The sequence below is a fragment of the Dermochelys coriacea genome, chromosome 1 (assembly GCF_009764565.3).
Source record: "Dermochelys coriacea isolate rDerCor1 chromosome 1, rDerCor1.pri.v4, whole genome shotgun sequence".
NCBI classification, from domain to species: Eukaryota; Metazoa; Chordata; order Testudines; family Dermochelyidae; genus Dermochelys; species Dermochelys coriacea.
Window position 1 is genome coordinate 328,812,567 of NC_050068.2, and position 21,813 is coordinate 328,834,379.

Genomic DNA, 21,813 nt, shown 5'->3' on the forward strand with positions numbered 1-21,813 from the left:
TATCTGTTAAAACAAACAAATAAAGCAGTTTGGTTTTAATATGTCAAAACTAACATTTAAACTACAGTAGACATTAGAGATGGGCCTGAACTGCAACATGGGATCCAAAGTCTCTTGTCAAGACATTCACATCCAGTTCCAAACTTCATAGCTTGAGCCTTGCTCAATAAGCCACTGGACCAAAAGACCTTCTAAATCCCCTGAACTGTGTGGAAATTTAGATTCACAGCCAAACACTATTCTAGGCCTTTATAGTAGTTAATAAGGACACACATTAGACACATTCCGGCTCAGCACAAAGAACATAGAGGGCGTGATACCAGGTCAGACCAGTTAATCATGTGTGGCCTCTAGCAGTGTTAATACTTACTGCTCTAGGACAGTGTTTTTCAAACTTTGGGCTGTGACCCAGTACTGGGTCGTGGCGGCCCTGGTCAGCACCGCCAACTGGGCCATTAAAAGTCCCATGGGCGGTGCTACTTGGCTAAAGCAGACTAGTCCCTGTTCTGACACCACGCTGCAACCCGGAAGCAGCCAGCAGCAGGTCTGGCTCCTCGGAGGCAGGGCCACAGGGCTCTGCACGCAGCCCCCACCCCGAGTACCGGTTCCGCACTCCCATTGACTGGAAACCGGCCAATGGGAGCTGGAGGGGGCGATGCCTGCAGACAAGCGTTTCGCAGAGCAGCTTGCGTGCCTCTGCCTAGGAGATGGACCTGCTGCTGGCCGCCTCTGGGGCGCAGCATGGTCCACAGTGCCTGACTTAGCACCCCTGCTGCGCCACTGACCGGGAGCTGCCCAAGGTAAGCCCGTGCCCCAATCCCCTACCCCAGCCCAGAGTCCCCTCCCACACCCTGAACCCTTCATTCCCGGCCCCACCCTGCAGCCGTCACCCCCCTACCCCAACCCTCTGCTGCAGCCCTGAGGCTCTCCCACACCCCAAACCCCTCATCCCCAGCTTCATTGAGTTGAAGGCATCAACAATTTTCTTCAACTGGGTCACCAGAAAAAAAGTTTGAAAACCACAGCTCTAGGAGAAGTAGAAACTTTCCCCCAATGCACTGAGCCAATTGTGAGGAGGGGAAGGAGGAATGAGTGAAAATACCCTGTCCTCTGAACATTCAGTTCCCATGACTTTTTAACTTTAGATCATGTATCAATCCTTTGTGATATTACCAACAGTCAAACAGGTTGATTGCTAGGAGCATGTGAAAAAAAATTTTCATCTATTCCACAGGATGTGAGTGGAGTGTGGCATTTAAAAGACTTTACTGTGTTGAAATCAACAGCTTTCCGAATGTTGGGCAAATGAAATCCTTCTCATAATATTTGGTATCACTTTTCCGAATTATATAAACAAATGTAAACTCCTATACATTCTAGCACTGACATAATCTCACGTGTTCTTCTTTGTTTTGCTATGTGTCCTGCTCAGTACATATGCTTAGATACTTGATTTGAAACTAAATTAAAAATTTGAACAAGGCTAAATAAAAAAAAAACTCATGGAGACTCCAGTTCAGAAAAAAACACTAGATTTTAGGCTTAGCAAGGGTATGTTACACAAGACTTTGGGAAAGTCTTCAGGAAACAAGATTCTCTTCTATTTATAAAAGGATCTTAAATTATCCAGATTTATATAAAACAGTAGCATCAAGCACCCAACCTACAGCCCAGATCTGATCTGCTTAATGTTTGTATGTAGCCTGGATGCGATAGTGAAGATTGTGTTCTGAACTCCATATAGAGAAGGAACTAGATCCTTTTTAAAAACAAACAAACAAACATTGAGTCTCATCAAGCTCAAAAGTTCACAATTCTTAGGGGAAGCTGATCACAGAGTTTTTGAGAGTAAGAAGAGGTGGTAAAAATTTGCTGTTTTTAAAAACAAGACTATTAAAAGCCAGCCTCTTGAAATTTTCAGAAAGAGACAAATGCTGTTTTACACTCTTCTACTTGAACAACTGTAAGACAAAAATATATGAAATTTGGCATGCTACTTTATACACTGAGAGAGCACTGTGATCTGCTATTAAAAATACATTTGATGCAATGAAAAAAGATGTTTTGAGCCTTTTTCCTTAGAATTTATTTTATTTTTGGCACAGAAGCTGCTGCTTTTTTTTTTTTCCAAAAGTCACAGGCGCATGGACCCTACATTGATACACTATCATACCACCTGTAGTAGACCTGGGGTATGATACACTGTCTGTGTTTGGATAGGGGTTTACATAGGAATCCATGATCAGATGCACTGTCTGGAGCCTGGGGCAGAGGAGGGCTGCAGCCACTTATGGGTCAAGGAGGAGTGAGCAGGTAATAGGTGGGGCTCAGAGTATGAATGGACCTGAGGACCACATAGAGAGGTAGTGAGTATGAAAGGACAGACAGCTCTGAAGGACAGTTGAAGCCAGTTATGGGACAGGAGGGGATGAGCAGATAATAGGGCTCAGGGAGGGATTGGGGTAGCCTAGGAAGATAGTGAATATGGGCTAAAGCTGCTACATTCCCCCAAAGAACTGATCCTCCCTCTAAATGCCCACTTAATATTGGCCCGTCAATGCACCACTGCATCAGGGCAGAGAGAAAGCAACAGAATTCATATGCCATTCATGCATTCTGCAGTACATTACTGCTCATCTCATTTCCTGTTTATTCCCTTTTCTGGTGCCTTTCTCTGGCACATACAACAGCAGTCTGATAAGTAGCTTTGGGACTGTGGTTACGCACAGTGGGAACGCAGGATGTAAACAATTTAGGAACTTTTGAGTATCTTTTTAACTTTAGCGTTAAGTTCATTAAGAACACAACATGTGAGCATCATATCCACACAAAAATACTCATACTGTAACTGAAAATTACACAGTCATTTGCCATGTTTACAACATTAACAGATGAGTAAAGAGACAGTCCAGGGAGGCCTTTTGGGCCTGACACAAAGCCCATTGAAGGGAATGGAGTGGCTCCAATTGACTTCAGTGGCATGGTGAATTCACATTAGAACTAGCAGATATATTACTTGTAAAGTGTGCAACCCCAGGGTTTTACTGTTGTGGTGGCTGTATGATGACCAACAGACTGTGAACCCAGCCCGTCTGCCCTTCTGAACTGCACCTCAGCCTGTGCAGTGTTGTCGTACCCTGTGTCCGGCCCAGTGGGTGACAATGTGAGTGTTAGGGTTAGGGTAGCCCACGAAAGTTTATGCTCAAATCAATTCGTTTAGTCTCTAAGGTGCCACAAGTCCTCCTTTCCTTTTTGCGAATACAGACTAACACGGCTGCTACTCTGAAATCTCTTTACAGTGTGTATGATAAAACCCATTGTTTCATGTTCTCTGGGTGTGTATATAAATCTCCCCACTGTATTTTCCACTGAATGCATCCGATGAAGTGAGCTGTAGCTCACGAAAGCTTATGCTCAAATCAATGTGTTAGTCTCTAAGGTGCCACGAGTCCTCCTTTTCTTTTTGCGGATACAGGCTAACAGGGCTGCTACTCTGAAACCTGTCAATGTGAGTGAGGTGATATCTTCTATTGGGTCAATTTCTGTTGGTGAGAGAGATGAGCTTTGGAGCTGCCCCCCCCCCCCCCAGTAAGCAGCCTGAAAGCCTGGCTCATTTCAAGAACGTCAAGAGCATCCATTCCTGGGCAGCTGCCGAAGAGGCGAAGAACTGCAAAAAGGGGGGGGGGGGTTTCGGGCCGGGAGGGCGGAGGCGACTCGCCCTTTTTCACTCACACTAACATCTACTCCAGGAGATTTGCAAAAAGAAAAGGAGGACTTGTGGCACCTTAGAGACTAACACATTTATTTGAGCATAAGCTTTCGTGAGCTACAGCCCACTTCATCGGATGCATTAACCCAGGAGATTTGTACCCCGAAGCTCTGCGATCGATCCCTCAGTAATAAAGACAAGCACGCCGCGCACTCACACCGCGCTCCGATGGCCAAAGCGCTCTGCAAACATCGACCGAAAGTAAGTGGCAGGACCGTCCCCAGGCGTCTCCCGAGAGGTGACCGGCCCCGGCCCAGCGCCACAAGGCTGCAGTGCGCCACGGTGCCCGGCTGGGGGCCCCCACGCAGCCGTTCGCAGAGCTCTGGGGCCGGCGGTCGGCGGCACCGCGCTGCGGCCGGGCGGCCCCCCCGCGCTCACCTGGAACGCGCCCGCCCGAGCGTTCCGGGGCCGGCGGCCGCTCATTGGGTGCAGGGGGAGCCGCGGGCCAATGGGAAGGGGGACTACGACTCCCAGCCGCGCCCGGCGGGCGGCGTCTGCGCTGTTGGGGGGGGCGGCGCCGGCACCGGCCGGGTGCTGGCGTCTCCCGGGGAAGGGCGCCGCCGGCGCGGGCTGGGGGCGGGGTGACGCTGTCACGGCGCCGGCGTTGGAAACGGAGCCCGGCTGGGGAAGGCGGCGGGAGGTGAGTGCAGCCCGGTGGGTCTCGACTCACTGAGCGTGGCGGCCGGCGGGGGCTCCCGTCCCCTGGGCTCCGCTGCCGGGGAGCTGCGCCTCGTGGCAGCAGGAAGCCTCGGGGGGGGGGGGGCGCCGAGGCTGCTGCAAGTGACCCGGCTCCGGGGGCGGGCTCCTGGCTCTCCCAGCCTTGCGGCGCCGCTCGCCGCCCTGTCCTAGCGGATCGCTGCTCTCCAGCCCTAGCTCGCTGCCCGGCGAGCGCTGCCGGGTTCCCGGGGGTGCGTGTCGCCGGGGGCGGGAGTCGGACCTGGGCCCGGGCTGCCCCTGCCGCCCGCCGATGCCCGCTGGCTCCTGGGCGGGCCGGTGCGTGCGCCCCGTTAGATGGGGCCACTGACGGCTCTCCCACCATGCAAACCTCGCTGTGCTCCAAACAGCCCCCGGCTGGGTGAGGGTGAAAGGAGAAGCCGGGCGATTGTTGTGACCCGGGATCCATCCCTTCCTGGCAGTGGGATCTAGTGACTGTACATGTGGCAAGAATTCAGTCTTTCTGCGCTGAAGGGAGGAAGCTGGCCAGTGCTAATACCAATACTCTGCCCTTCAGAGGTGACTTCCAGCCAGGGATCTCAGTCTCTTTACCAATTCTTCAGCAAAAAAAATTCAAAACCAGACTCCAAGGAGAGACTGCTGAATTGGAATTAATTTGCAAAGTAGATAAATTAACTTAGGCATGAAGAGAGACTGGGAGTGGATGGGTCATTACACAAAGCAAAACTATTTCCCCATGTTTATTCCCCCCCCACCCCCACCCGCGCTGTTCCTCAGACGTTCTTGTGAACTGCTGGAAATGGCCCACCTTGATTATCAGTACAAAAGGTCCCCCCCTTCCCCCTGCCTGGTAATAGCTCACCTTACCTGATCTATGGTAACACCCATTGTTTCATGTTTTCTGTGTATATAAATCCCCCCACTGTATTTTCCACTGAATGCATCCGATGAAGTGAGCTGTAGCTCACGAAAGCTTATGCTCAAATAAATTTGTTAGTCTCTAAGGTGCCACAAGTCCTCCTTTTTTTTTCACCAGTTAAGTTTCCCAATGCTCCTGCACAGTGTGTCGGTACATTAGGACCCTGGCTATGCCAGTCTTGGAGGAACATATAAAACCTCTAGGTAGTCAAATGAGCCATTGCAGTAGGCCTTGATATGAACATTCATGTAATTCACTGGTGGGGGAAACGTTTTCCTTGTCAGGTCTGCTATAATACAGCTCTGACTCAGCAGGGCTTCTGATCATAACTCTTCACGCCCATTATATAAAGGCATTCATACCTGTGCGCACTGATGCTTGACATCACATTTAGAGTGAACTGGGAAAGCTGGCTGGCTTTCTTAAGAAGGGGGTTTCATTTCAGCCACTTAATTTTTTGGTAGTGTTCTCAACAAGAGGGAGAAAAAATTGTGAGAAGGTCCCTTTCAATACTTGTGTGTACAAATTTAGTCTGCTATAAGTGTATCTAAGGCTTGCTTATCTGAAATCCCTAGGGAACAGGGTTCTGTTTTAGTTAAACAGTGGGATTTGGCTAAGTAAATTTCTGCTGTATTACTAACCCCGTTTTACAAATGAGAAAGTGAGGCAATCACTTGCCCAGCTTCACACAGTAAGTCTGTGAGGGTATGTCTTTGCTGCAGTTAACTCAAGTTATCTTCGTTTGAGTTAGCCTAGCCTGTGTGAGAGCAGCCATGCTAAAATAACACTTGCTTGTCTGTAGTGTTGAGATTTCTGGGGGTATATCCGGCAGTTCTTAGTGCTGCAATAAGGTGAGCCGCAGTATGAATTCTTCCTTAGTGTATTGTGGGTGAATTTGCCTGGTCCTTTCTGGGAACTGTAGGAAGGTATTGGAGGACTACCTGTACTCAAAAGAAGATAGTTTGAGTCCACACTGCAGAATGTCATAGCAAACAGGTTGTGCCTGCTTGAGATGTAGCTTATATCCCTCTCAGGCCAGCCAGCTCAGGTTAAAAGCACCACTTCATTCAAGTTAACGGTTTTTGTGTGTGGGCAGGAGTAGAGATAAGGACAACATTGGAGTTATAACCTGAGTTAACTTTGCAGTGAAGATGAGCCTTGAGACAGGTAGGAACAGTTCTACTGCTTACCAGTCTTGGCTACACTTCCTCTTCCAAAGTAACTAATTTGGAAAGCTGTAAATTTTTTTGGGAGTGTGCGTGTTGCAATGAAACAGAAGTAGATGGTGGTAACAATTCCCTTCAAATGCTGTTATGCCCAGAACTCAAAGAAGTTGTCGGACCTCAGAAATTAGACTGTCGGATCCTGCAAGGGGCAGCGGCATGTCCTGCAAGAAGAGTGCTCACTGTCTTTCAGGATCATGCCTTTAATTGTCACAGACCCCAATTACTCACACACTCATTGTTTCTAGCATACTTTGGGAAGGTGTACTGTATACATGGACTTGACCATTTAAATTGGGAAGTGTAAAAGTCTTTGGGTGTAGTTGACACAAACATATTAACAGGTTTCAGAGTAGCAACACTTTTAGTCTGTATTCGCAAAAAGAAAAGGAGTACTTGTGGCACCTTAGAGACTAACAAATTTATTTGAGCATAAGCTTTCTTGAGCTACAGCTCACTTCTTTGGATGCATTCAGTGGAAAATACAGTGAGGAGATTTACACACACACACACACACACACACACAGAGAGAACATGAAACAATGGGTTTTATCATACACACTGTAAGGAGAGTGATCACTTAAGAGGAGCTATTACCAGCAGGAGGGGGGGAGAGGAAAACCTTTTGTGGTGATAATCAAGGTGGGCCATTTTCAGCAGTTAACAAGAATGTCTGAGGAACAGTGGGGTGGGGGAGAGAAATAACATGGGGAAATAGTTTTACTTTGTGTAATGACCCATCCACTCCCAGTCTCTATTCAAGCCTAAGTTAATTGTATCCAGTTTGCAAATTAATTCCAATTCAGCAGTCTCTTGTTGGAGTATAAAGAAAAGGAGTACTTGTGGCACCTTAGAGACTAACAAATTTATTAGAGCATAAGCTTTCGTGAGCTACAGCTCACTTCATCGGATGCATTTGGTGGAAAAACCAAATTTCCACCAAATGCATTCGATGAAGTGAGCTGTAGCTCACGAAAGCTTATGCTCTAATAAATTTGTTAGTCTCTAAGGTGCCACAAGTACTCCTTTTCTTTTTGCGAATACAGACTAACACGGCTGCTACTCTGAAACTTGTTGGAGTATGTTTTTGAAGTTTTTTTGTTGAAGGTTAGCCACTCTCAGGTCTGTAATCGTGTGACCGGAGAGATTGAAGTGTTCTCTGACTGGTTTTTGAATGTTATAATTCTTGACATCTGATTTGTGTCCATTTATTCTTTTACATAGAATAGATCCAGTTTGACCAATGTACATGGCAGAGGGGCATTGCTGGCACATGATGGCATATATCACATTGGTAGATGCGCAGGTGAACGAGCCTCTGATAGTGTGGCTGATGTGATTAGGTCCTATGATGGTATCCCCTGAATAGATATGTGGACAGAGTTGGCAGCGGGCTTTGTTGCAAGGATAGGTTCCTGGGTTAGTGGTTCTGTTGTGTGGTTGCTGGTGAGTATTTGCTTCAGGTTGGGGGGCTGTCTGAAAGCAAGGACTGGCCTGTCTCCCAAGATCTGTGAGAGTGATGGGTCGTCCTTCAGGATAGGTTGTAGATCCTTGATGATGCGTTGGAGAGGTTTTAGTTGGGGGCTGAAGGTGATGGCTAGTGGCGTTCTGTTATTTTCTTTGTTGGGCCTGTCCTGTAGTAGGTGACTTCCGGGTACTCTTCTGGCTCTGTCAATCTGTTTCTTCACTTCAGCAGGTGGGTATTGTAGTTGTAGGAATGCATGATGGAGATCTTGTAGGTGTTTGTCTCTGTCTGAGGGGTTGGAGCAAATGTGGTTATATTGTAGAGCTTGGCTGTAGACAATGGGTCGTGTGGTGTGATCTGGATGAAAGCTAGAGGCATGTAGGTAGGAATAGCGGTCAGTAGATTTCCGATATAGGGTGGTGTTTATGTGACCTTCAGAGGTGACTTCTAGCCAGGTATCTCAGTCTCTTTACCAGTTCTTCAACAAAAAAATTCAAAAACAGACTCCAACGAGAGACTGCTGAATTGGAATTATTTTGCAAACTGGATACAATTAACTTAGGCTTGAATAGAGACTGGGAGTGGATGGGTCATTACACAAAGTAAAACTATTTCCCCATGTTGTTTCTCCCCCCCCCCCACTGCACCCCCCACTGTTGCTCAGACATTCTTGTTAGCTGCTGGAAATGGCCCACCTTGATTATCACCACAAAAGGTTTTCCTCCTCCCACCTCCCCTCCTTCCTGCTGGTAATAGCTCCTCTTAAGTGATCACTCTCCTTACTGTTTTCAGAGTAGCAGCTGTGTTGGTCTGTATTCGCAAAAAGAAAAGCAGTACTTGTGGCACCTTAGAGACTAGCATGCTCTAATAAATTTGTTAGTCTCTAAGGTGCCACAAGTACTGCTTTTCTTTTTTCTCCTTACAGTGTGTATGATAAAACCCATTGTTTCGTGTTCTCTGTGTGTGTGTGTGTATATAAATCTCCTCACTGTATTTTCCACTGAATGCATCTGATGAAGTGAGCTGTAGCTCACGAAAGCTTATACTCAAATAAATTTGTTAGTCTCTAAGGTGCCACAAGTACTCCTTTTCTTTTTACAAACATATTAGCTATGCTTGTATATTGATTTCCGTGCTACCCTGCTTTTGTTGTAATTGGTGATATTAAAGACTGGAACTTTCAAAAATGCCTAAGTGGCTTAGGCATTGAGACTCCCACTCTCCAATGTTATATTTAAAAAACTAATGCAATTGAAACAAGAGTTGACTGTCAGGAAATCCGCAAGTTGCTTCAGCAATCTCTTACCCTCACATCTGTCTAGGGTTTCTGGATTTCAGTTTAAACCAATAACTGGTGGAAATCCAAAGTAACTTCTCTGTGTTGTCTACTCACAGCATCCTCTGGTGTAGTTGTATTGTTGCTCAATTATGGTTTTATTTCTGTAAGGCTTGAGAGTTACTTCTGGCTCACGGTTTTTATCCTGCAACAGCTGACACTGAAGGTGACACTTAAAGCTAGTCCAGTAGCGTCAACCCTTGCACTACTTTCCTTGTTAGTGATGTCATCAGCTGTAAGAGGGGAAATGTCAGACCTGGAATGTGAATTAAATACAAATTAACCTGCAAATAAATATATTTTACATCAGCTTTCTTGCCTTCCCTGGGGAGCTTCAGGTCTGCTGCTTAGTTCCATTAAGCAGGAATCCTCAATACTTCTAGAGAAATGAATGCAAACTGTTTTACTTTGAACTCTTTCCCTCCTTGTGTAACCTTGACAGTGCATTATTGAGAGAGCTGATTTCCATTGGATGATTCTCCCAATGAGGAACACGCCAGGGTCCACTCCTGAGCAAACAGGAAGTTAGATAACATAATCTTAGATAAATAGCAAGTGCATGAATGAGGGCAGAACCTGTCATGGACCAAATCCTGCTCATGGAGTCATTGAGGTTGATGATATTACTCATATGAGTAGGGCAATTGGAATTCAGTATAAGTTGTATTGCACAAAAATCTACATTAGAAGTTTAAAAAAAGGGGGGGGGGGAGAAACAGTAAGCAAGGGCTGAATATGTCTTTTGTTTTCAGTGTAAATGTCAGTATTTCCCTGACTGGCGAGTTGAATGGTTTTGAAGAGGGAGAGGGGCTCCATTGGATAAATAATAAAATCAGTTCACACACAGTAGAAGTAGTTGCTACTACTTCTCCCAGAAATAATCTTCCATAGAATAAAGTTTTCATCAGTTAGGCCAGAAATGAGTCTCTCAGGGATCCCCCTCACCTGAGGTTTGGGGCAGACTATGCAGCCTGTTCTGCTGTATAGGAAAGCCCACCTCCACAATAGAACAATTAGGGAGAAACTATGCTAAGGAATCCTTGGTGAGATTTCCCCTCCTCTCTCAGGTTTTACCATGAGGGGAGAGCACCTCATCTGGCCCGCTCGCTCGTTATATTGATTGATTAAATGAATGCTGTAATGGGCACAAGCATAAAGGATGAGGAAGTCCAGCTGTGACTTTTTTTTTAATCTCCATCCACAATGCATAAAAAGGCTGATAAATCTGTCTCTCTCGCACTTTCCTTGATAATAGTCCTTAATGTGAGAGCCTATTAAAATAAAATCTCATACGCGCAGTCATGCACCTGGTTGTTTTTCCCCTCTCCTTACAAAAAATGTATAAAAGATGCTAGGGGCTGGCTAGTCTGAGCTAAAACTTCTAAACTCCAGCCCCTTTAAATTGTAAATTCACTTGTCTGTATGTCACATGGACTCTGGAAAAGCATTTTGGGATTGTTTGTGGTGTCTGAGACCTAGATTTATGTTCTCTCCCTCCTAGTAGGTGTCAAGGGGTCTGACTTCAGAATGATTGCATCAGTGGGCCACTGATGCAATCAACCCAGGGATTATTGTCTCTGGGGAGATGAATTTGGCCCATAGTTTCATGCCCCTGCCAAATCCTGACCAACCCATTTCAGCATGATGAAGCAGACATGAGTCAAACTATGACCCTGATTTCTCCCACCCAAATATTATGAGATTTGATTGAACATTTTTAACGGTTTTACTCCTATTGCACGATCCCACATTCCTTACTAAGGCAAAGCTGTCGCTGAGTTTGAGAGAGCAGTGATGAAGGAAGGGTGGCAAGATCAGGCCCAGAGCTGCAAAAGAGAGGAATACAAATGGCCAAATGATTAAATCTCCCTCTGTTTCACTGTGATAGGGTTGGTTATGCTGGAAACTAGAGCCCCCTCTTATCTGAATTTTGTGGGGGACGGCCTGGGGTACTTTGCTTTTTAAAGTGAGCCATAATTTGAACTGTCTTATCAACGTGGCATAAGTATCACATGTTTCAAAAATGTGTATTAGTGACCTATAATGGGTTGTCAGGGAGAAAATAAACAGCAGTTATTGAACGCAAAATAGCGTATTAAAGGGCTAATGAATTTGGTGGTATGGAACAAATCTTTAGAAACTAAAATTTTTGACATGGGAAATGAGGTATGAAATATCAATCATCAATTATATGATAGAGTCTATTTAAAAAAATTGTAAAGTGCAGTGGCTGCAGAAAGATCAAAGGTGGTTGTATTTTCTGAGATAAATGTCGCTATTGTCCTTCATCCAAGAGATCATAGGTTAGAAATTATATAGAGAAGTTAATCCTGTATGTCCATGAATTTTATGTTGAATCACTCTAGGGATTTTCTTGTATGTTTTCTTCATGCAGTTTCAGTTTGTGATGTACAATGCAAATGCACAGCACCCCATGTAGCAAAACAATTAGGGCATCACTCAAATAGTCAAGTTATGATCCCTTACTTACACTGAATATCGGCCTACTCTACAAGAAGTCCCACTGGAGTCAATGACACTACCTGTGGCATAAGCTGCCCTTACTCAGACTGAGTAGTATCAAAATCTGAACCTCAGAGAGGAAATACAAACGCGTAGGAACAAATCTTGAGGTCCTTACAGGGTCCCTTCAGTGGGAGTTTTACCTAAGTAAGGTCTGAGTTGAAATTCAGGGCCCTTTCAATAATTCTGCATGGTCAGATCCCATTGATTCATTACAGAGCTCATCTGCTGAGTTCATTGTTCCACTCTAGTCAGCACTGGTGAGGCCTCAGCTTGAATATTGTGTCCAGTTTTGGGTACCACACTTTAAGAAACATGTAGACAGCTTGAAGAGAGTTCAGAGGATTGGTTTAGGGCAGAAGTAATTGCTGGACGTAATTTGCCTTGCTGTATTGCAGTGGACTGCAGGACATCCAGGATGAAATGTGAGTGGTTAGAGGTAGGTTTGAGAGTCATCTGCACAGAGTAAATTAAACCATTTGGGAAATGAGTTAAAGAGCGAGTTAAGGAGGACACCATGGAGAGTACCCTGAGGAACACAAGGAACCTGATTCTCTATGGTCTGAGCACTTACACCCTTTTTGCACTGGTGTAAAAAGTGATTATTGGTTTTTAGCATTTTACAGACTGCATGCAGGTGGGATAACTGCACAAGTAAGACAAGGGAGAATCAGGCCTCAGGAGAGAAGAAAAGGGGGTTGAAAAAGAGTAAATAGTAACAAAGTTAAGGTATTTCTTTAAATAACTTTGTTGTTTCCTAAATAGATGTGGGATTTACAGCCTTTGCAATCTCTTAACTGTGAATGGTTTAATGGGGCATTTGTTGTCTTGAGCTACAGCTTGTTTCCTCTAGTCCATAGGCTGATAGCCATGACCTTCACCCCTATAAACTAAAAGATAACACTCCAAAGCGCTGCAGTCCAAGATTAACTTGGATTTGTCCAACAGAAAAGCATTCCTGTATATTTAGTGTAACGTATTAAACCTACCTGTATTTCTGGGAGAAGAAGGCTTATTGTGTTGGTAGAGTTAATATGTTTGGTGTGTTTAACACAGTCAAAAGGTGTGTGAAGACTTGTAGGGGAGCTGTTTCTGTGCCTCTTAGGTTGGCTAATCCAGCAGTGCCACTGTATGGTGACAAAATATGCGGTTCTGAAAAAAAGAAGCAAAACTGTCCTATTGTGAGACTTCTTTTTTTTAAAGTGTACCCATTAAATATCTGAAATCTACATAATTTCACACTTCTGCCTCTGTTACTCTTCATTGTGTGCTGTGTTTTGGCTATGAGGGATGAGCTGCTCCACCACTCATGTCCATCCAATATATCTGCACCGTTAAAAACATTCATACAAGGCCAAATCCTGGTCCAGTGAAATCAGTGGGAGTTTTCTGACAGACTTCCACCAGACCGGGATTTGGTCTGTAATGCAATTTCCAGAAGCCAGTGTAGATTGTTTGAAGCTTCCTGGTAGAACATCTGAGATTTGAAACATGGATCACTTGAAGCATACCCAGGGGGATACACAGAGGTCTTCCAAGGGGTACATCAACTCACCTAGATATTTGCCAAATTTTATAACAGGCTACATAAAAAGCACTAGCAAAGTCAGTACAAACTACAATTTCACAATGACTTGTTTATACTGCTCTATATACTATACACTGAAATGCAAGTTAAATATTTATATTCAGATTGATCTATTTTATAATTATATGGTAAAAATGAATAAGTAAGCAATGTTTCTGTAATGGTGTGCTGTGACACTTTTTTGTATTTTTATGTCTGATTTTATAAGCAAGTAGTTTTTAAGTGAGGTGAAACTTGGAAGTACACAAGACAAATCAGACTCCTGAAAGGGGTACAGTAGTCTGGAAAGGCTGAGTCACTGACTTAAGCTTTGTCTACACTAGCACTTTCATCATTAAAACTTTTGTCGCTCAGGTATGAAAAAATATCCCCTGAACGACAAAAATTTGAACGACGAAAAGCGGTAGCGTGGACGGCGCTTCATCAGCAAGAGCAGCACTTCTGGCGATGAAGCTACTGCCCCTCATTTGAAGTAGTTTTATTTTGTCACCAGGAGAACTCTCTCCTGGCAGTAAAAAGCAGCTACACGGTGTGCCTTACAACTGTGCAGCTGTAGCAGAACAGCCGCTTTAACACCATGTGGTGAGAATGCTCTAATGTGGCATGAGTTCCACTTTTTCTGACACCTTCAGGTTAATAATAGCATCCAGAGCAGGCCTTTATCATTCAGATAAAGAACCACTACCTTTTAAGTCTCCTGCATGTAGCCTGTCAATTACCCCATCTTATCTGGCTGATAAGAAATACTGCTGGTACTCTTATTGCTTAGTTTTCAGAGTAGCTGAAAGCTGTGTTAGTCTTTATCCGCAAAAAGAAGACAAACATTTATTTGAGCAAGAGCTTTCGTGAGCTACAGCTCACTTCATCGGATGCATTCAGTGGAAAATACAGTGGGGAGATTTATATACACAGAGAACATGAACAATGGGTGTTGCCATACACACTGTAACGAGAGTGATCAGGTCAGGTGAGCTATTACCAGCAGGAGAGTGGGGTGGGGTGGGGTGGGGGACCTTTTGTAGTGAACATTTCAATCTCTTTAGTCACTTGATTACAGACCTGAGAGTGGCTATTCTTCAACAAAAAAAACTTCAAAAACAGACTCCAATGAGAGACTGCTGAATTGGAATTAATTTGCAAACTGGATACAATTAACTTAGGCTTGAATAAAGACTGGGAGTGGATGTGTCATTACACAAAGTAAAACTATTCCCCATGTTTGTTCCTTCCCCCCCCCCCCCCCCCCGTTCCTCAGACGTTCTTGTCAACTGCTGGAAATGGCCTACCTTGATTATCACTACAGAAGGTTCCTCCCGCCCCCCACCTGCTGGTAATAGCTCACCTTACCTGATCACTCTTGTTACAGTGTGTATGGTAACACCCATTGTTTCATGTTCTCTGTGTATATAAATCTCCCCACTGTATTTTCCACTGAATGCATCTGATGAAGTGAGCTGTAGCTCACGAAAGCTTATGCTCAAAAAATTTGTTAGTCTCTAAGATGCCACAAGTCCTCCTTTTCTTCTTATTGCTTAGTAATTCAGTCTTTGTTGTTAAGCGCATATTATCTGAGAGCAGCCTTTCATTGTGTATAGTTTGGACCTATAAAATCCCAAAGATGATTCTCTTCCCCCACTCCCCCCTTATGATCTTTCCTCTGAAACAGGGCCTGCTGCTTCTCTGTCAACAGGCAACTGCAAAGGAGTCGCCAGAGTGTGGTGATGTAGGGCACTCCCTCTCCTCCAGGGAGAGAGCGAGAGCTTGATATCCACGCTCTCCTTAGCAGGACAGTGTAAAGAGCTGCCACTCAACCATAGAGAGATTTCAACAGGTAACAATGCTACTGATTATTTTGTGGGTGTAGTGGGGAGATGCTAATTGTCTGTGTGGTATGGCAAAATTCTTGGTCCTTGAAATTCTGTGGGCAGCTCTGTGAAATAGATCGTTTAAGGCAGTGGTTCTCAATCAGGGGTATGCGTATAGAAGTCTTCCAGGGGGTACATCAGCTCATCTAGATATTTGCCTAGTTTTACAAGAGCTTACATAAAAAGCACTAGTGAAGTCAGTACAAACTACAGTTTCATACGATGACTTGTTTATACTGCTTTATATACTATACACTGTAATGTATGTACAATATTTATATTCCAATTGATTTATTTTATAATTATATGGTTAAAAATGAGAACGTAAGCCATTTTTTACTAATAGTGTGCTGTGACACTTTTGTATATTTTTGTCCGATTTCGTAAGAAAGTAGTTTTTAAATCAGGTGAAACTTGGAGTACACAAGACAAAACAGAGATACAGTAGTCTAGAAAGGTTGAGAACCGCTGGTTTAAGGGACTCCACTCCCCAGTATGTAAAGCATTGCTTAGCAGTCAAAATGCTTAACACTGGAGACGATCGTGGATCTTGTATATGCTGGATAGTTAAATCCTGTTAGAATATGGATTCAGTAAATCAAATCCTTTTTAGCTTTGTGTGTGTGTTTGGCTGGTAAATTCTTTAGTCTATGCATTTATGCCCTGATCTAGCAAAACATTTAAGTACAATTTAAGTTCAAGTGTGTGATGGATGATCATATTCATTGACTGCAGTGGGACTACTCTTATGCTTAAATACTTTGCTGTATTGGGGACTAAGAGCCTGATCAAAAGTTCACTGAAATCAGTGGGTACCTTTCCACTGATTCTAGTAGGCTTTGGATTATACACTAAATGAGATCCTGTATCCACATTTGAACATTTTAGGCTGGAATTTAACAGATTTGTTCCATGTCCCCTCATTGTCAGTGTACGTGCTTCTTAGGGTTTGAACCTGCTCTGCAGTATATAGCATATATATTCACATTTCAGTGGCAAGGGAAGTAATTGTAGCATGTCCTCTTCGGGTCTAAGTCTTCTGCATGAATGAGCAGCACTTTATATATGAGTGTCAGTAGCAGTCTTTGAGCCTAGCTTATTAAGTTGTAAATCAGTTTCCATGCTATAAAAAAAGTTAAATATTAGTAAAGAAGCATACAGAATGTCACATTGATTCGTTTTTTCTCCTGATTAAGTCAGAAATAAAGTAAAATATAACATCCTTGACGTTAGTGGAGTTGCTCCAGATTTACGGTAATGTAAACGTGATACGAGTCCAGCCCTTAGATTGTCAGAAGCAACGTGTCTTCTCTAGGACCTGGCCACCATCCATAATGAGCTGTGACTCATAATCCTCCTAGATTAGTACCTGATGGTGGTTACAATTCCCTCTGCATTGCTATCAGTCTTTTTCTCTCCACCTCTGGTGTATCTTTGCTTTGTTTGGGGTCTCTTTAAATGTAAAGAGAGTGGTTTATAAAGTACCATAACAACCAGTATATTCTTTTGTGGTTTGTATCAAGTGCCTCAGCAGGGGAATTGGTGAGGAAGGAAAGTCATTTTATGACTAAAATGATTATTCCTTCTCCCTCACCGTATCTTGCTCTAATGATGTATCTGTCTGTACCTGAACAGTAGATTCTTTTGCTGACAGTCTTAGGCCTTGATCCTGCAAATAGTTAGTCATGTTTGTCACTCTACATGTATGAGAAGTCCCATTGAAGCCAGTAGGAGTACTGGTGTGGAGAAAGCTAAGTGTGTATGTGGCGGAGGGAGATTGGGGCCTTAGTTTGTACAGGTAAAATACATTCACCCTAAAACATTAGACATACAAGAAAAGTAATGCCCAATTGTAATCTACAATTTGATGAGGCTTCCATAGCAACTCCTACACTACTGTCTGTTGTGGTCACTGGTGTCTGGGTCATGGCCCAACCAAAGGGAAATCCTGAAACAAATGTATCCAGTGATCCCTGCTCGCTGGACTAGGTCTTTGGGGCCTAACTTGCACCAGGGCCTATGCTGGTCTCTGGTAGCCCTGAGACCAGGGCAGCTCAAAACCACCCTTTCCCCACCCCCATGGTACAGCTTGGCCAGATCAGGGAATCTAACCTTAACATGTTGTAACATTTCATCATTCATGGCAGTCAGTGCTATCCTGTCTCTTCAACTTTCAGGTTACTGAGGTGAAGCAAATGCATGCTGTTTACTTTTAAAAACCAATGTGAAAAAAGTGCTGCTTTTTTTAGGCTTTATCCTGTCTATCCAAGTTCCCTTTCTGCAATCTGACATGTTAACATTGACCAGGTCCTATTTACTTAATAGTTTAATGGCTCTGTCTCATTGTTCATGAATGAGTGGAAATTTTTTTTACCCATATTTGCACAAACAAGCTATGCAGAGCAACAGACAGGATGAGCACTGTATGCCTGTAAGGTGTTAAGAAACTTGGAATTCAGGTATTTTTAGTTGATTGTAGACACTTTTTGTCGTTCGGAACTAACTCCCATTGATTTCAGTGAGCACAAGATTGGGAATAAATAATACCTGGCACAGGCATTGGGAGACTAGCCTTTTGAAGCTAATGGGGATTGTGCCTACTTTCATCCCCTACATGCCTGAGAGATGGTATTGTCAGACCAGCTGAAATAAGAGAGGGTAAATTTTTAGAGGAAAGAGGCAGATGGACAGAAAAATAAAGTGACTGACTGCTTGGAGTAAAGAGAAGTGAATTTCTGAATTTTAAAGGGGAATCTGTATTTGTATTTGAGTTTCAGCTCCCGGTCCTATTAACAATGACCATTTATAAGGAGGGGTACCAGGAAATAACTCAGAAATAACACATCTCCCTAAACTATTGCAGTCCTCTTTAGAAAAACTGTGGTGAGGGGAAAGGGGAAGAACAGCTGAAAGTAAATTTAAACCTCTGTGTTAAATTTGAGTTTCCATACTTGCAAAATAATTGATGCAGGAGATTTTTGCCTGAAAAAGAAATGTAGAAATATTCACTTCTGTGTAATAAAGACCACAACTGTGATTTTACAGCCGCTATACAAACTGTCTGATCAATGCATTTATTACCGCACTCATCACTGTAGTATCTGAGTAGTCAAACTGAGGTCCTTAAAGCTTCTGGGAAGAAAATCCCAAACTAGATGTTTAAGAAATAACAGTAATAAGATAAACTGTACATTTATGTGTTTCTAGGGGTTTTTTTTTGTAGAGGCTTTGGAGTGGTGGTTCTTCCGTTCCTGATAATTGAAATGTACAATGGAACATGTTCAAGAACATGACGAGTGCCTTGTGCAAACCCAGATGTACTGGGTGGAGAGACCGGTATATAACCAAGAGTTCTTACAAGGACAGCTGCACAAGAAGGAAAAGATGCCTCAGTCTCTTGGCCAGAAGATAGCACGTTCTTGTCGGTATGAGTTTTATATCTGCTAGTGCCTTATGAATTCTTACTTAGTTAGTCTGCATACCTGGTCATTCATTCTCACACCCACCCACCCAAACACCCAAAAACAATGGTCTGCAAGAACTTGATAGCAAGGGGGTGGGCTCTGTAATCTTTAATTTCCCTCTGCTACGATCTCACTTCTTTTCCTTTTTGTATTTTCAGTTGTTCTTCCAAGAAAGCCAAGTCTCATCTCTATAGTTTTTTACCAGTTTTAAAATGGCTGCCCCGTTATCCGGTGAAGAAATATTTGTTAGGAGACATAGTCTCAGGTATAAGCACTGGGGTTATGCAGCTTCCTCAAGGTGAGTAGAACTGTCTGTAATTTTATTATCTTTCTTAGACCATCATGTGTGTCTTGTTGTGGCAGTGATTTCCTGGATGATTGTGTGGTAGTGCTTCACAACATGCTGAAAACCAGTTGAAAAGACTGTCATTTAAAGTGCTGCTGTACAGCTTGTTAGCCAGTGGTAACAAGTGAAATCCTCCCCTGTGAGCACCCAGCCCAAAGAACTTGACCCCAATTCACAGTTTCCAAGGCCAGAAGGGACCATTGTGATCATCTAGTCAGATCTCCTGTTAACACAGGCCAGAGACCTTCCTCAGGATAATTTGTAGAGCAGATCTTCTTAGAAGAACAACCAGACTGATTTTAAAATTGCCAGTGATGGGAATCCACCACAAAGGCTTGGTAATTGCTTCAACAGTTAATTACCCTCACTGTTAAAAGTTTACACTGCATTTCCGGTCTGAATTTGTCTACCTTAAGCTTTGAGCCATTGGATCATGTTACACTTTTCTATGTAGACTGAAGAGCCCATTATCAAATATGTGCAAAATGTGTCAGCATGTGAGTAGTCTTGTTGAAGTCAGTGAAACTACTCACCTGCCTTAAAGGTAGGCATGTGCTTAAATACCATGTTGATAAGACCTTAATTATTACTCCCTCCTCAACTATTCATCCCAAGAGTAGTGGCAAGTCTACTCTTCTCCACTACACTTGTATAGACCACTGGCAGCTAGAGCATTTCTGGAATGGCAGAGGGGTGCAAGATTGGCTTGACTCCTCTGCTTGGAGCAACTTCAACAAGATCAGGTGCCAGAGATTGGTCCTTATCTTTTCCTTCATAGATTCATAGATACTAAGGTCAGAAGGGACCACTCTGATCATCTAGTCCGACCTCCTGCACAGCGCAGGCCACAGAATGTCACCCACCACTCCTATGAACAAACCTCACCCATGTCTGAGCTATTGAAGTCCTCAAATCATGGTTCAAAACTTCAAGGAGCAGAGAAGCCTCCCTCCAGTCAACCATGCCCCATGCTACAGAGGAAGGCGAAAAACCTCCAGGGCCTCTCCAATCTGCCCTGGAGGAAAATTCCTTCCCGACCCCAAATATGGCGATCAGCTAAACCCTGAGCATATGGGCAAGATTCCACCAGCCAGATACCCAGGAAAGAATTTCTATAGTAACTCAGATCCCATCCATTAATATCCCATCTCAGGGGATTTGGCCTATTTACCCTGAATATTTAAAGATCAGTTACTTACCAAAATCCCATTATCCCATCATACCATCTCCTCCATAAACTTATCGAGTAGAATCTTAAAACCAGATAGATCTTTTGCCCCCACTGCTTCCCTTGGAAGGTTATTCCAAAACTTCACTCCTCTGATGGTTAAAAACCTTCGTCTGATTTCAAATCTAAAATTCCTGGTGGCCAGTTTATACCCATTTGTTCTTGTGTCCACATTGGTGCTGAGCTTAAATAATTCCTCTCCCTCTCCTGTATTTATCCCTCTGATATATTTAGAGAGAGCAATCATATCTCCCCTCAACCTTCTTTTAGTTAGGCTAAACAAGCCAAGCTCCTTAAGTCTCCTTTCATAAGACAAGTTTTCCATTCCTCGGATCATCCTAGTAGCCCTTCTCTGTACTGCTCCAGTTTGAATTCATCCTTTTAAACATGGGAGACCAGAATTGCACACAGGTATTCTAGGTGAGGTCTCACCAGTGCCTTGTATAACGGTACTAAAACCTCCTTATCCCTACTGGAAATGCCTCTCCTGATGCATCCCAAACCGCATTAGCTTTTTCACAGCCATATCACATTGGCAGCTCATAGTCATCCTATGATCAACCAATACTCCAAGGTCCTTCTCCTCTTCCGTACTTCTAATTGATGCGTCCCCAGCTTATAACTAAAATTCTTGTTATTAATCCCTAAATGCATAACCTTACACTCTCACTATTAAATTTCATCCTATTACTATTACTCCAGTTTACAAGGTCATCCAGATCCTCCTGTATAATATCCCGATCCTTCTCCGAATGGCAATACTCCCAGCTTTGTATCATCTGCAAACTTTATTAGCACACTCCCACTTTTTGTGCCAAGGTCAGTAACAAAAAGATTAAATAAGATTGGTCCCAAAACCGATCCCTGAGGAACTCCACTGGTAACCTCCCTCCAACCTGACAGTTTGCCTTTCAGTAGGACCCGTTGCAGTCTCCCCTTTAACCAATTCCTTATCCACCTTCTGATGTTCATATTGATCCCCATCTTCTCCAATTTAACTAATAATTCCCCATGTGGCACGGTATCAAATGCCTTACTGAAATCTAGGTAAATTAGATCCACTGCATTTCCTTTATCTAAAAAATCTGTTACTTTTTCAAAAAAGGAGATTAGATTGGTTTGGCACGATCTACCTTTTGTAAAACCATGTTGTATTTTGTCCCATTTACCATTGACTTCAATGACCTTAACTAATTTCTCCTTCAAAATTTTTTCCAGGACCTTGCATACTGCAGATGTCAAACTAACTGGCCTGTAGTTACCTGGATCACTTTTTTTTCCTTTCTTAAAAATAGGAACTATATTAGCAATTCTCCAATCATTCGGTACTATTCCTGAGTTTACAGATTCATTAAAAATTCTTGCTAATGGGCTTGCAATTTCAGGGTGCCAATTCCTTTAATATTCTTGGA

The 21,813-nt window shown here is 43.5% G+C and overlaps 1 protein-coding gene across 5 annotated transcripts in view; it reads left to right on the forward strand.

Moving 5' to 3' along the window:
- The first annotated feature begins 4,259 nt into the window (after window positions 1-4,259).
- SLC26A5 (solute carrier family 26 member 5) overlaps window positions 4,260-21,813 on the forward strand; it is a 48,335-nt gene continuing 30,781 nt past the window's right edge. The window contains exons 1-4 of one of the 5 annotated variants that reach the window (XM_043497411.1): window positions 4,298-4,409; window positions 15,285-15,329; window positions 18,571-18,788; window positions 18,986-19,125. In XM_043497411.1, the coding sequence (XP_043353346.1) occupies window positions 18,634-18,788; window positions 18,986-19,125 (295 nt within the window). In that variant the 5' untranslated portion in view covers window positions 4,298-4,409; window positions 15,285-15,329; window positions 18,571-18,633. Of the gene's footprint in view, window positions 4,410-15,188; window positions 15,330-18,570; window positions 18,789-18,985; window positions 19,126-21,813 lie in introns of those variants that run through there. The other 4 variants (XM_038396979.2, XM_038396970.2, XM_043497424.1 and 1 more) reach the window with 4 other exon arrangements.